Source organism: Chelonoidis abingdonii, chromosome 11, assembly GCF_003597395.2.
Source record: "Chelonoidis abingdonii isolate Lonesome George chromosome 11, CheloAbing_2.0, whole genome shotgun sequence".
NCBI classification, from domain to species: domain Eukaryota; kingdom Metazoa; phylum Chordata; order Testudines; family Testudinidae; genus Chelonoidis; species Chelonoidis abingdonii.
In genome coordinates, this window is record NC_133779.1 from 8,243,644 (window position 1) to 8,259,609 (window position 15,966).

Here is a 15,966-nt window from a genome sequence, read left to right on the forward strand (position 1 = left end):
GGGGAAAGGCCCCTTGTGTGGTCCCCAAACTGCTCCCTACAGCACAGTCCCTTCACCCACATGGGGGTCAGCACTGACTGCAAGGGCAGAAAAGTCCCTCAGGAGCCTGCACGCTGACCCTACAGCACGGGCCCCTAGCACAGTGAGGTTACATTGGGCTCTGAACTGGCTGTTCCCTACTGATCTCCTACCCTACTCCCTGCAGCATCCACCGGGATGGAGGAGGGTTACCTGAGCACACAACACCGGCATCTTCTCCATGGTGACAGTTATAGTTTCCCCAAGGCTGAGCCCTGCAATCGGCGAGGGCAGCTTCTGTCCCTATGCAGTGAACGTCATCCAGCCATATGGGGTCAGATCCTCGCCCAAAGTGAGCCGCACCTGGGGCTGATAACGCTGGCCCACAGCCCAGCTGCCTGCACACAACATTGGCATCCTGTAGGTTCCAGTCATCATCACACACAGTTCCCCACTGCTGGTTGTGAAGCACCTCGACTCTCCCAGCGCAGCGACTCGGGCCATTCACCAGACGGAGCGAAGTCTTCTCTGAAATGCCTGAGTCTGCAAATACCCCAATGGAATAAACACTCAGGTAGGTTCCTGTACATCTGATTGCTACTAATGCTTGGGAACTTAGTATCTCCCACTGACAGATCTGAACAGCCTCTAAACAGAGTGCCTGCCTGTCAAGGACTCACTCCCCACCTCTGATATGCAGCCACCTCTGAGGTGGAACAAGGCAGCTGAGAGACAGGACACAGAAATTCATGGGCTGTGTAGGAGAGGAACTTAGGAAGAACCCTGTCTCCAGTCACAGCTGTGGGGGATGTTACAGGCTCAGGCAAATTAGCTGAGATGTAAATCACCCAGAGTAACAGGGGTAGGAACCCCACACTTCATAAAGGGATCCCTGAGTTGCTGCAGGATCCATTCAACCCCAGATCCCACAAATGGGATCTACGGTTACCCAGCGACCCATTGTGCTGTAATGGGGCAGCGGGATCAAAGCGATCAGAGACATAGAGGGTCTCTCACTGAGGCGCACGTACTGCTCCCTGCAGCGCAGGCCCTTAGTGTTGTGCTGGGGCACTGGGCTCTGCACTGACTGTGAGAGGAGAGCGCCCCCCTACTGAGCCCCTATCCCGCTCCCTGCAGCACAGGCCTGTAGAACTGTGTGGGGAAATGGGGTAAGTGCTGACACCATGAGAAGAGCAACATTTTCTGTGACCCCCAACGGGCTGCCTGCAGTACAGGCTCTTAGCACCATGTTGGGGCACTGGGGTCAGCGCTGACTCAGACAGCTTCCCAGCCCAATCCCTGCACCACCCACAGTGACGTGATGGAGGAGGGTTACCTGAGCACACAACACCGGCATCTTCTTCATGGGTGCAGTTACTGTCTCCCCAGGGCCTAGCCCTGCATTGGGAGAGGGCAGCTTCTGTCCCTGTGCAGTTGACATTACCCAGCCAGATATGGTCAGAGCCTTGCCCAAAGTGAGCTCCAGTGGGGGTTGATAACGCCGTCCCACAGCCCAGCTGCCTGCACACGACTCCAGCATCCTTTAGGTCCCAGCTGTCATTACACACAGTTCCCCACTTCTTGTTATGAAACACCTCGACTCTCCCAGCGCAGCGACTCGAACTGTTCACCAGTCGTAGCTGAATCACTTCAGAGTTGCCGGAGTCTGCAAACACCCAAGGTAATAAGCACTCAGGGATGTTCCTGTGCATCTGATCACTAGTGTCACTGGGGAACAGAGTGTCTCCCACTGATGGGTCTGACCAGTCTCTGCACACAGCAACTGCCTGTCAAGGGCTCCCCACCACTGACCAGGCTAATCACTTGGGTAATGTTGAAGTCTGTTCATTCCCCTCCCAGCCAGCTGTCACCTAGTTAGGCAGACTGGACGGCAGTCTGACCTGCTGCTCCCACTAGAGCACTTAAAAAGATCACCCCTCGCACTGCTGGCAGGAACCTCTTGGGGAGCAGATTTACACCCTCACTCCTGGCACTGGTATTCACTCCAGTGCGATACTGTGCAGTGCTGCGGGGCAGATGCTGACATAAGCATCTTGGTGATTGGCAGCTGAACACAGTCACCCCTGTTATTAATGGTTGCCTTACCCTGACATCAGCATTGAATTTACATGTATTGGCACCATAGATCCCTGAAAACTTCACCCAGAGTCCAGGAACAAACCATTCCAATGTATAGTAAGAATAGTATATATGGCAGGCGACCTGCTTGGCTTAATAGTGAAATCCTTGCTGATCTTAACCACAAAAAAGAAGCTTATAGGAAGTGGGAGACTGGACAAATAACCAGGAAGAAGTACAAAATATTGCTCAAGCATGCGGGAGTGAAATCAGGAAGGCCAAATCACAACTGGAGTTGCAGTTAGCAAGGGATGTGAAGGATAACAAAAAGAGTTTCTACAGGTATGTTAGTAACAAGAAGGTGAGGGAAAGTGTGAGCCCCTTAATGAATGGGGAAGGCAACCTAGTGAAAGAGGATGTGGAGAAAGCTAACGTACTCTATGCTTTTTTTGCCTCTGTCTTCACAAACAAGGCCAGTTCCCAGACTACTGCACTGGGCAGCAGAGCATGGGGAGGAGGTGACCAGCCCTCGGTGGAGAAAGAAGTGGACTATTTAGAAAAACTGGACGAGCACAAGTCCATGGGACAGGATGCACTGCATCCCAGAGTGCTAAAGGAATTGGCAGGTGTGATTGCAGAACCATTGGTCATTATCTTTGAAAACTCATGGCCATCAGGAGAGGTCCCAGATTACTGGAAAAAGGCTACTTAGTGTCCATCTTTAAAAAAGCGAAGAAGGAGGATGTGGGGAACTACAGGCCAGTCAGCCTCGCCTCAGTCCTGGAAAAATCATGGAGCAGGTCCTCAAAGAATCAATTTTGAAGCACTTCCAGGAGAGGAAAGTGGTCAGGAACAGAGCATGGATTCACCAAGAACAAGGCATGCCTGACTAACCTAATTGCTTTCTATGATAAAATAACTGGCTGTGTGGAAGAAGGGAAAGCAGTGAACATGTTATTCCTTGACTTTAACAAAGCTTTTGATATGGGGGCTGCAGAAAGTGGCACAGACTGAGGGGATGTGCTGGCCACCACTTCCCACAGCCCCCATTGGCCTGGTGTGACGAACCGCGGCCAGTGGGAGCTGCAATTGGTCAAACCTGCGGACGCTGCAGGTAAACAAACTGTCCCGGCCTGCCAGCAGATTTCCCTGATGGGCTGTGTGCCAAAGGTTGCCGATCCCTGAACTAGAGATGAGTAAGGTTGGAATGAGCTCTCCCCTGACAGCAAGTGATGAGCTGAGGAGGGGAAAAAGCTTCAGGACCAGACACTATTTACGTGAACACACCCATTCTACCTAGGTATCCAGCAGACAGAGCTGTGTTGGCTGGTGTTGGGTTACAAATCACTGTAGTACTTGAATGCAGGGGTATTGAAATGTTGTTGTCCTGATTGTCTGAGTAAAGGGCAGCAGAACTGGGCTTAGCCTGCCCTGACTGAGGGGGTCACCCACAACTGAACTGAACTCACTAACCAGGGGGCTCAGACACCAGACCACTATCAAGAGTGACAGGGGGTGGAGATGGATGTTCCTGCTGAGGGGTGTGGGCTCTGTGTAAGAGGTCTAAGCATGGTTCAATCTGCCCCTCATCACTCTTCAAAGATAGAGTTAATGAAGGCTCCATTAGGAGGTTTTTTGGTTTCAGTGATCACTAGAGCTGAAATCACCTGCTGTGAGACAGTGTTTCTGCCCAGCTGCTAAGCACTGAGGTTTCCCCAGTAACGAGTGACAGTCACTGAGAGCTGGGTGGAGCTTCAAGAGAGCCACCTGCAGAGGTTACAGTAGAGAGGCCAAGGTGGCAGAAGGTGAGGGCGAGCAGAGTGGTGAGTGACTGGCAGGGCAGCTGCCACCAGAGCAAGCACCCAGACAGCAGAGCAAGCCAGGCGCTCTCCTCTCCACCCCCATGGTGGGAGCTGAACTCACACAGGTGCACCTCTGAACTCTGGGTCTTCATTTACCAAGGATAATCACTGTGAGTGGGATGTGGTGGAGAAAGAAGGGAGAGGCACCTTAAAGGAACTTTCGGTTGCTCGACTCTAGAAGCTGAGGCAAGATACTGCCTAGTGTACTCTGGGATAGGTGTTTTGCTCATGGTTTTTATCTATTTTCAGTGTTTTCCCAAGTTAATGCTGGGTTTTATTTAAAAGTTTCTTTTCTGCACTGAGACTCTGTGCTTCCAAGAGGGTAAGCTTTGCCTTGTAGAAGCACCCAGGGGGTGGTGTGTAATTGTCCCAGGTTACTGGGTGGGTGCTCAAACAAGTTCTGTGGTATTGCTGAAAAGGACTCTAGAATCCTAGATATTGAATCCAGCCCTGGTCGCTGCCAACTCCACCTGACAGAAGGGTTACGTAGATATCGACTTGTGAAATACGCAAAAGAAGATGACTCCCCCCACTGAGATGCAGCCACTTCTGGGGTAGGACAGGGCAGCTGAGAAACAGGACAGGGAAATATTTAGGCTGTGTAGGACAGGAAGTGTCCTATGTCCGGCTGTTGGGGAAGTTACAGGTTCAGGGCTAATTTCCTGAGATGCAAATCTGCCGGAACACAGTGATTGGGAACTGGACTCTTGAGAAATTGGCCCTGGATTTTTAGTTTGAGTGAGTGGCTGCAGGCTCCATTGACACCAAATCCAACTAGTGGAAGTTATAGTTACCCAGCCCCCCTTTGTGCTGCAGAGGGGTCTGGCCCAGGGATAACTAAACGCCAACTGGCAGAGGGCACAGGGATACTTAGAGTTATACTGGGATCCCCTGGGTGAGATATATGCACAATAGCTCACCAAAGGTGGCGTGTGAGGTCGACCTAATGGGAGCAATATGTTTGGATGGGACATAGTTGAAGAGAGATGTAAAATGTGGAATATGAGGCTCCAGAAGTGCTGAAGTTAAGCCTGTCATCTGCGCCATGGCAATCCCTTTGGCTGAGCCAACCATCACATAGAACAAAGTACAGCTGTGGAGACAGGCTATACTCACTGTCTGGGCCCAGTGGGGGCCTGAGAATTTACAAAGACAAAGACCCCCAGGAGAAGTGTCTGAAGAGAGACCTCCTCTGGGAAGAGATAATGGTCTGTATCTACAAAGAAAAAGGAGAGAGGGCAAGACCTCCCTTTCACCCAGGAGGCAGCTCACAGCATTTGTCTCAGGAACAGGAGATCACAGCCAAGCCTGGAGTAAAACCCTGGAAGGACTGTGGGGTGAGTGTTGCTCTACCAGACAGAAAAGTATCTCGTTCAATGAATCTAGGCTCTAGTCAACGTGGTATGATTTTATTGGCCATGGAACCATTTCTTTCCAACCCTTCTCCTTGCAACCCCTCAAATCTGTACACTCTGTGAAATCACTTGTCCTTGTCAATATGAAGTGAACTAGGGATGTGCGTTGACTGGAGCAGAGATGGGAGGTGGAACTGGTCAGCTGGGGGCCCTGTTCCTTTGGGAGCAGCAGATCTGTGACTGCTGTGAATGCCCAATGGGACTTGGGCTGGGAGCTGCAGGGGGACACTTGGAGGGCTGGGGGCTGGAGTGTGCCTATTGCCAACCTGGAGAGAGGCCACCCCACGAGGCCTAGAGGGAATGGCTTGTGTGGCCTGTGGCCGAGAGAGTTGGAGAACTGCCCTGCAGCGGGCACAGACAAGGCTTCCTCATACTAGAGGCCCATGGCACCATACTGGGGCATTAGGACCAGCACAACTGCAAGGGGAGAGCACCCCCTACTGACACACAGCCCTCCTCCCTGCACCACAGGCCCCTCGTCCCCGCACAGGGGCACAGAGGCCAGCACTGACTTCAAGGGGAGAGTGCCCCCTTCTGAGCCCCCATGCCGCTCCCTGCAGCACAGGCCTATAGATCTGCACAGGGAATTAGGATCACTAGGACATGTGAGAGGAGAGTACACCCTACTGGAACCTCCATATAGCTCCTTGAAGCATAGGCCCTAAGCACCATGCTGGGGTTAGTAATGGCTGTGAGGGGACAATGCCCTGTAATGAGCTTCCCACACTGCTCCCTGCAACAGGCACAGTGAAGGATGAGGTTTACCTGTGCAAATAACACCAGCATCTTCTCCGTGGTGACAGTTATTGTTTCCCCAAGGCCGAGCCCTGCATTCAGAAAGGCCAATTTCTGTCCCTGTGCACTGAACATCATCCAGCCAGATAGGGTCAGATCCTCGCCCAAATCGACCTGCTCCTGGGGCTGATAGCGCTATCCCACATCCCAGCTGCTTGCACACGATTCCAGCATCAATTAGGTCCCAGCTGTCATCACACACGGTTCCCCACAGCTGGTGGTGAAGCACCTCGACTCTCCCAGCGCAGCGACTCGGGCCATTCACCAGTCGGAGCTGAGCCACTTCTGAAATGCCTGAGCCTGCAAACACCCCAAGGGAATAAACACTTAGGGAGGTTCCTGTGCATCTAATCAGTGGTGATGCCGGGGAGAGTAGCACCTCCCACTGATGGGTCTGAACAGCCTCCACACACAGCTACCACCTATCAGGGTCTCACTCCCCACCACTGATGCACAGCCACCACTAGGGTGCATCTGAGAAACAGAGAAGACAAATCTGGCCCAGTTATTTAGGCAGGACAGGGGGAAGAATTCTGCATCCAGTCAGAATGGTGCCAAATGTTAAAGGTTCATGGCTCATCAGCTAAGATGCTAATTGACCGGGGCAATGAGTTTAGGAGCCTGATGCTTGACAAAGTGACCCAAGGTCTCTACTCCTTGGGAATGGCTGCAGGGTCCATCTGACGGTGAATCTGATCAGCGGGATTCATAGAGTCCCAAGGCCCAAAGTGCCCAGTGTGACCACCTAGTCTGACCTCCTGTGTAGCATGGGCCAGAGACCTGCCCCAGAGTAATTCCTAGGGAAGATCTTTCAGAAACGTCCAATCTTGATTTAAAAATTGCCAGTGAGGGAGGATCCCCCACAGCCCTTGGTAAGATGTTCCAACAGCTATGAATCCTCATCGACACAAATTTGCACTTTATCTGTAATCTAAATTTGTCTCTCTTGAATTTCCAGGCATTGGATCTTATTAATCACTTGCCTGTAAGATTGAAGTGTCCTTTATTATCACATTTCTGTTCCCCATGATGGTAATTACAGACTGTGCTCAAGTGACCCCTTCACCTTCTCTTCGTTAAACTAAACAGACTGAGCTGCTTGGGTCTTTCACTACAAGGCAGGTTTTCTAATCCTTTGATCATTCTCATGGCTCTTTGCTGAGCCTTCTTAAATTTATCAGCATTGTTCTTGAATTGTGGGCACCAGAACTGGACACAAGATTCCAGCAGCGTTCACACCAGCTGCAGAGGTAAAATAACCTCTCTACAGCTACTTGAAATTCTCCTGTGTGTGCATCTCAGGATTGCATTAGTCATTTTGTCACAGAGTCACAGTGGGAGCTCCTGTTCAGATGATTATCCACCCCTAAATCTTTCTCAGAGTTACTGCTTCCCAGGAAAGAGTCCCCCCTCCTGTAACTACAGCCTGCATACTGTGTTTTTAGATGTATAATTTTACATTCGGTCATGTTAAAAGGCATCTTGTTTGCTTGCACCCAGATTACCTAGCGATTGAGATCACTCTGTGTCAGTGACCTGTCCTCTTCGCTATTTACCACTCTCTCAAATTTTGTGTCATCTGCAAACTTTCTAAGTGTTGTTTTTATGTTTTCCTTCAGTCCCTTGATAAAATTGTTAAATAGTGAAGAGGCAAGAAGTGATCCTGCAGGACCCCAGTCAAAGACATTTGCCTGATGATGATTCCCCATTCACAATTACATATTGAGACCAGGAGGTTGGCCAGTTTTTAATTGATTTATCGTGTACAATGTCAATTTTGCATTGTTCTCATGCAGTACCAAGTTGAATGTCTTACAGGAATCTAGAACAGTAGTGGGAAAACTACGGCCCGCAGGCAGGATCCAGCCCTTCAGGGCTTTGGATCTGGCCTGTGGGATTGCCACCCCCGTGGCACTGTGGGTACCGTGCCGCTCCTAGAAGCAGCCAGGTGAGGGTAGGGGGTCAGAGGGCTCCGTGCGCAACCATCACCTGTGGGTTCCACACCCAAAGCTCCCATTGGCCACAGACCCCTGTTCCTGGAAGCGGTGTGGGCCCAGGGCAGGCAGGGAACCTGCCTTAGTGGTGTCACGCCGCTGGCACTCCGAAGCCACTCCAGGTAAACGGTGCCAGGCCAGATCCCACACTCCAAACCCCTTCTGCATCCTGCACCCCAACCCCCTGTGCTGATCCCCCTGCTGCATCCCACACCCCACCTGTAGCCCAACCCCCTCTCCTGACAAGCTTTGGAGCTCACACAGAGCTCTTCTTCAGGTCTGGGCTCGGTGTGGTTGGAAAGCTTGTCTCTTTCACCAACAGAAGTTGGTCCAATAAAAGACATTTCCTCACCCACCTTGTCTCTCTCGTATCCTGGGACTGACATGGCTGCAACTACACGGCATACAAAAATGGCAGATGTCTAATCACATCAAGGCTATTCCCTCCCATCTCATCAGGATAAGACATCAAGTGAGTCTGACTAGAACTCACTGGTCACAGAGCACCCACAGTGCTGTAGTTGGGTGGGGGGATCAGAGTGAGCAGAGATGGGAGAGGGGCTCTCACAGTGACGTATACACCTCAGCCTGCAGCCCGGTGCCCTAGCACCACGTGGGGGCATTGGGATCAGCACTGACTCTAAGAGAGGGCAGTCCCCTCCTGTGGTCCCCACACTGCTCCCTGCAGCAAGGCCCTTAGAGGTGACCTGGGGCCTTGTGGTTACACATAAATCTGCAGAGAGAGCAGCCTCTGCTGAGCCCCTGCCCCACTCTGTGCAGCACAGCCTTTTGCATCAGGTGGTGCATTAGAGTAAGGACTCACTGTGAGGGGAGAGTGCCCCAGTGAATCCCCGAACTGCTTTTCACAAGGACATAACGAAGGAGGGTTACCTGAGCACACAACACTGGCATCTTCTCTGTGGTGACAATTATGATCCCCCCAAGGCTTAGCCCTGCATTCGGAGAGGGCAGCTTCAGTTCCTGCGCAGTTCACCTCATCCAGCCAAATTGGCCCAGATCCTTGTCCAAATCGAGCCCCTCCTGGGGCTGATAATGCCGTCCCACAGCCCAGCTGCCTGCACACGACTCCGGCATCGGTTATGTTCCAGCCATCATCACACACGGTTCCCCACTGCTGCTTATGAATCACCTCAACTCTCCCAGCGCAGCGACTCGGGCTGTTCAGCAATCGCACCTGAGCCAGATGTGGAAGGGCTGAGTCTGCAAACACCCCAAGGGAGTAGTCAGAGAGATTCCTGTGCATTTTATCACTAGCAATGCTGGGAAACGCAACACTTCCCACTGACAGGTCTAAACAGCCTCAGCACACAGTAACGGACCATCAAGGGCTCACTCCCCACCACAGACATGCTACTACCTCTGGGGTGGAACAGTGCAGCGAGAGACAGGCTACGGAAAGCTGGCTCAGTAGTTTAGGCAAGAAGTGGGGAAGAATTATGTCTGTCTCAGAGACTGCAGGTCTGAAACTTATGCCTACGAGATTGCCCAACTAGAGCTTAATGTGTCACTGCAGCCAATGGCCCACCAGCAGAGGCCACACCTGCTGACTCATCATGGTCAGGTAACTAGCACCAGACTGCTGATTTGGACACCTCCAGGTATAAAGATTCCTGTTCCTGTCTTACCCCTTATCTGAACAACCTGTTACTAGGCCAGCTGCTGGCCAGACCCCTGGGACCTGCCCAAGTTCCTGATTCTTGTTCCTGACTCCTGCTTCCTTGCCCAGTTACTGTTCCTTGCTCCTGACGCCTATTGCCTGGCCCAGGGAGTAGTGTATGTCTCACAGGGAAACAGCACAGCCTGAAGCACAGCCCCCCAGCACCTCACTAGGACACTGGGGTCAGCCCTGATCCAAACAGGAAAGCAAGGACTGTGCTGAAAACTTCCCAGCCTGTTCTAGGCAGTACCCCCAGATATGTGAGAGAGGAAAGTTACCTGAGCACACAACACCGGCATCTTCTCCATGGTGACAGTTATTGTTTCCCCAAGGCCGAGCCCTGCATTCGATAAGGGCAGCTTCTGTCCCTGTGCAGTTAATGTCATCCAGCCAGATGGTGTCAGATCCTCTCCCAAAGTGAGCCCCCCCTAGGGCTGATAACGCTGTCCCACAGCCCAGCTCTCTGCACACAACTCCAGCATCAGTTAAGTCCCAGCCATCATCACACACGGTTCCCCACTGATGGTTGTGAAGCACCTCGACTCTCCCAGCACAGCGATTGGGGCCGTTCACCAGTTGGAGAGGACCTGGGTCTGGAATGTGTGAGTCTGCAAATGGAATAAACACTCAAGAAGATTCCTGTACATATGATCACAAGCAATGCTGGTGATTATATCACCTACCACTGATGGGAGTGACTGCCCTCCTCACACAGCCACTGCATGTCAAGGGCTCAGTCCCCACCACTGACATGCTGCCACTTCAGGATGAGACAGGGCAGCTGAGAGTTAGCACACAGAAATATGGTGAGTGTGCATGACAGGAGGTAGGGGGAAATGTTTGTCCAGTTAGAGCTTTGGGGGACATTACAGGTTCAGGTGCAGATTATCCAGCATGCTTGAGCTAGAAGCCTAAAAAAGTGTCTTGGGTTTGTAGTCCCCAGGAGCGGCTGCAAGCTCAGTTTGACACCAAGTCCCACAGCTGGGATCCATGCTTACCCAGCACCCCATTGTGCCAGGGAGGGGTGGGGGATCAGAGCGATCAGAGTGGGGAGAGGGCCTCTCACCGTGCCCCACACACTACCCTCTGCAGCGTGTGCTCCCTAGCTCAGCTCTGGGGAATTGTGAGTGTCACTGACTGTGTGAAGAGACCCCCATACCGTGCAGCACAGACCTTTTGTCAGACAGCGGGAAGACTGGGGTGAACCTAGACTGCTAGAGGAGAGCACCCTCTAATGTGTTCCCAACCTGCTCCCTTTAATACAGGCCCATAGCGCAATGCTGGGGCACAGGAACTCAGACAGGGAAGCAGGGACTGTGCTGAAATCTTCCCAATCCACTCCCTGCAGCACCCACTATGACAGAAGAGATGAGGCTTACCTGAGCACACAACACCAGCATCTTCTACGTGATTACAGTTATGCTCTCCCCAAGGCCTAGCCCTGCATTCGGAGAGGGCAGCTTCTGTCCCTGTGCAGTTTACCTCATGCAGCCAGATATGGCCAGTTCCCTGTCCAAACCGAGACCCACGTGGGGCTGATAATGCCGTCCCACAGCCCAGCTCCCTGCAAACGACTCTGGCCTCAGTTAAATCCCAGTTGTCATCACACACGGTTCCCCATTGCTGGTTGTGAAGCACCTCGACTCTCCCAGCGCAGCGACTTGGGCCATTCACAAGTCGGAGTTGAGCCACTGCTGAAATGCCTGAGTCTGCAAACACCCCAAGGAAATAAACTTTCAGGGAGGTTCCTGTGCATGTGATTGCTAGTGACACTGGAGAATGTAGTGCTTCTCACTTACAAGTCCACACAACAGATACCCATCAAGGGCTCACTCCCCACCACTGACATGCTGCCACCTCTGGGATGAATCAGGACAGCTGAGAAACATGCTAGGCAAAGTTGGCCCAGCTGTTTATGAAGGAAATGGGAAAGAATTAGGCATCTCCCATGCACTACAGGTCTCAAACCCAGGTCTCCGAGGTTGCCGAACTACAGCCTTACCTGTCACATCATGGTGAAATGAGGGAATAGTAGCTAATGGCCCACAAGCAGAGGCCCACCCACCATGGGCAGGTGACTAGAAGCAAACTGCTGATTGGACACCTCCAGGTGTAAAGCTTCCTGTTCCCATCCTACCCCTTGTCTGAGCAACTCGTTGTTAAGGCTGCTGCTGGCCAGACCTCAGGGACCAGGTTCCTGCTTCCTCGCCCGGTTCCTGCTCCTTGCTCACATTACCCCCCTAGTTCCTGGCTCCTGCTGCCTGGCCCTGGCCAGTTCCTCCTCTTTGCTCCCGTTACCATCCCTTGTTCCTGGCTCCTGCTGCCTCGCCCTGGCCGGTTCCTCCTCTTTGCTCCCGTTACCACCCCTCGTTCCTGGCTCCTGCTGCCTGGCCCTGTGCCCGCTCTTTGCTCCCATTATTGCCCCTTGTTCCTGCTCCCTCACCCTAACTCCAGAGACCAACTCTGGCTGTAGCTTGACCTTGGACAAGTCTTCAGATTCTTTTTCTGGCTTTCATATTTTCTGTGATTTCCACCTGTGATCCTGATGCCACCTTGTCTTTGACCACTAGGCCACACCACTGTGTTACTGGCCCTGACAGTGTCCGATCCCATCTATGCCAAAGGTAACATTAGCTAAGTTGCCAATTTCCCGGGACACTGGGGTCAGGAGCCTGATGCTTGGCAAAGTGACCACGGTTCCCAGTGAACAGCTAAAGGCTCCAGCTGACTGTGAATCTGACTGTTGGCACCAATGGCCACAGAGTGGCAGACTGTGCCATAGCTTAGCACTGGGACTGGAGTGAGCAGAGATGGGGAAGGTCTCTCACAGGGACACATACACCTCTCCCTGCAGCACAGCCCCCCAGCACCTCACTGAGACCCTAGAGTCAGCACTGGCTCAGACAGGAAAACAGGGACTGTGCTGAAAGCTTCCCAGTCTGTTCCAGGCAGCAGTCCCAGTGATGGGACTGAGGAGGGTTACCTGAGCACACAACACCGGCATCTTCTCCATGGTGACAGTTATTTTTTCCCCAAGGCCGAGCCCTGCAATCGGTGAGGGCAGCTTCTGTCCCTGTGCAGTTAACCTCATCCATCCAGATGGTGTCAGAACCTCTCCCAAAGTAAGCCATCCCCGGGGCTAATAACGCTGTCCCACAGTCCAGCTGCCTGCACACAACTCCAGCATCAGATAAGTCCCAGCTGTCATCACACACGGTTCCCCACTGATGGTTGTGAAGCACTTCGACTCTCCCAGCACAGCGACTGGGGCCGTTCACCAGCTGGAGAGGACCTGGGTCTGGAATGATCGAGTCTGCAAATGCAATAAACACTCAAGAAAATTCCTGTACATCTGATCACAAGCGATGCTGATGACTGTGCATGACAGGAAGTAGGGGGAAATGTTTGTCCAGTTAGAGCTTTGGGGGACATTACAGGTTAAGGGGTAATTATCTGTGGTGCAAATTATCAATCATAGTTGAGCTGTTAGCCCAACTCTTGACAAAGTGACCTGGGTTTGTAGTCCCCAGGAGTGGCGGCAAGCTCAGTTTGACACCAAGTCCCACAGCTGGGATCCATGCTTACCCAGCACCCCATTGTGCCAGGGAGGGGTGGGGGATCAGAGCGATCAAAGTAGGGAGAGGGCCTCTCACTGTGCCCCACACACCACCCTCTGCAGCACGTGCTCCCTAGCTCAGCTCTGGGGAATTGTGAGTGTCACTGACTGTGTGGAGATAGCCCCATACCGTGCAGCACAGACCTTTTTCAGACAGTGGGAAGACTGGGGAGAGCACCCTCTAATGTGTTCCCAACCTGTTCCCTTCAGTACAGGCCCATAGTGCAGTGCTGGGGCACAGGAACTCAGATGGGGAAGCAGGGACTGTGCTGAAAGCTTCCCAATCCACTCCCTGCAGCATCCACCGTGACAGAAGACATGAGGCTTACCTGAGCACACAACACCAGCATCTTCTACGTGGTTACAGTTATGCTCTCCCCAAGGCCTAGCCCTGCATTCGGAGAGGGCAGCTTCTGTCCCTGTGCAGTTTACCTCATGCAGCCAGATACGGTCAGTTCCCTGTCCAAACCGAGACCCACGTGGGGCTGATAATGCCGTTCCACAGCCCAGATGCCTGCACACGACTCTGGCCTCAGTTAAATCCCAGTTGTCATCACACACGGTTCCCCACTGCTGGTTGTGAAGCACCTCGACTCTCCCAGCACAGCGACTCGGGCCATTCACCAGTCGGAGCTGAGTTAGTTCTGGGATGCCTGAGTCTGCAAATATCCCAAGGGGAATAAACACTCAAGGATGGGCTAGAGGAAAGGAATATGGGGCTTTTCCCCTACCATTTACTCTGGCTCCCATTCAGTCTCAGTATGGCAGACTGGCTGGCTCAGCGGGGCTGAAAATGGGACACTGTGGGGTTCCTCTTGGGAGGTCACCAGCTCTGATCCAGCCCCAGGCACAGGGGAACGGCTGACTCATGGGATGGAGAATGGGAAACAGGGTCTTTCCCCCAAGGGACACTGGCCAGTACAGTCTGTGCGAGGGGGATGAGCTGACGCAGTGCACTGGGGGAAGGAGACCTGGAGCTTTTCCCCTGGAGGGCACCAGTTCCCATTTGACCCCAGCTCAGGCCGAGGCAGTGGCTAGTGTGGGGGGAACAGGCACTGGGCTTTCACATCTGGGGCCCTGGGTCCAAGCTGGTAGTGAGTGGAAGTCGCAGCCACTGCAGCTCTCTGATGCCCAAAATGTGAAATGAGCTCCTGGGGTTAATTCCCCTCCATGACAGGACAGGTGTGTGCAGACCAGGCCAGCCCTCAGTCTGAGCAGCTCCCAGCTGAGGGGCAAAGGACGTAACTGGTCAGGAGACTGAACTGCCCTTTGCCCCTGTCTGCACTCCTATGCCCCTGCCTGACCAGAGCCAACAGCAGCAACTCTGAAGGGCTGTAGTTCTGCTCCTCCAAAGCCTCCACTGGCCCTGACTCAGCTCCTCCATATTCCACAGTGTCCAGTTAGACAGGGCTAGGGTCTTCTGTGGTGACCGTCTGCCTTGCCAACAATTCAGTGGTGGGGAAAACTGAGGCATATAGTGAGGCTGAGTCCACAGTGTGAATCTGGCAGAGGCAGGATTTGAACCCAGGTCTCCAGTTCTACATTTGAACCATTAGTTTAAATAATCTTAACTCTGCCCTTCCCCACCCCATATTTATGAGATAGCTGCACACAGAGCTGCACCCTGCAACATGCACCCCGCACTTACCCTGCACCCTCTGCCTATGTTCGTATTTACCTGCCATGGGGAGTCCTGTCATAGAAGCTGAAAGAAAACAAAGACATGATGTAAGTCTCTATCTCTGTGACTGCACACTTCAGGGATCTCCAAACACTGGCTGATGTAAGCAGTGGCCTGAGTGAGCTCTCCCCTGCCGTCTTTTGATGCACTGGGAGAAAAGGTCTCAGCTGCACATCATATTTCAGTGACCCTAGTTACTGACTCTCAGGGAGGTGGATTGCTTACACCAATGGGAGAACCTCCCCCACTGGCATTGGTAGCAACTATACTGTAATGTTTCCAGTGCATATGAGCCCTAAGTAGCTGGCAAAATACAAGACTGTGACAACTCCACAAGGTCTGTGATGGGATCCAAAAGTGTATTATGCTTCTCAGCCACTAGGTGGTAATGTGTGTAAAATACCTTATTTTAAGCCAGAGGTGCGAAAACTACAGCCTGCAGGCCACATCTGGCCCATGGGACCCTCCTGCCGGCCCCTGAGGTCCTGGCCTGGGAGGCTCGCCTCTGCCTCCTCCCCTACTGTTCCCCCTTCCCCACAGCGCAATGCGCTGGGTGGCGGGGCTGTGAGCTCCTGGGGCAGCGCAGCTGCAGAACCCAGCCTCACCCGGTGCTTTGTGCTTTGTGGTGGCGTGACCAGCCTCCAGTGCTCCGGGCAGCACGGTAAGGGGGCAGGGAGCAGGGGTTTGGATAGAAGGCAGAGGAGCTCAGGCTGGTGGGCAGGGGGTACGAGTGTGTATAGGGGTCGGGGCGGTCAGAGAGCAGGGAACAGGGGGGTTGCTTGGGGGCAGGGGTCCCAGAGGGCAGTCAAGAAGGAGGGGTGGGGTTGG

General features: G+C 53.0%; 1 protein-coding gene across 1 annotated transcript in view; it reads right to left on the minus strand.

Moving 5' to 3' along the window:
• The window catches only part of LOC116823142 (scavenger receptor cysteine-rich type 1 protein M130-like), a 91,621-nt gene that overhangs the window by 22,199 nt on the left and 53,456 nt on the right, over window positions 1-15,966 (minus strand). The window contains 8 exon segments of the mRNA XM_075071251.1: window positions 232-561; window positions 1,355-1,684; window positions 6,140-6,469; window positions 9,055-9,384; window positions 10,120-10,449; window positions 11,221-11,550; window positions 12,825-13,154; window positions 13,787-14,116. Of these exon segments, the coding sequence (XP_074927352.1) occupies window positions 232-561; window positions 1,355-1,684; window positions 6,140-6,469; window positions 9,055-9,384; window positions 10,120-10,449; window positions 11,221-11,550; window positions 12,825-13,154; window positions 13,787-14,116 (2,640 nt within the window).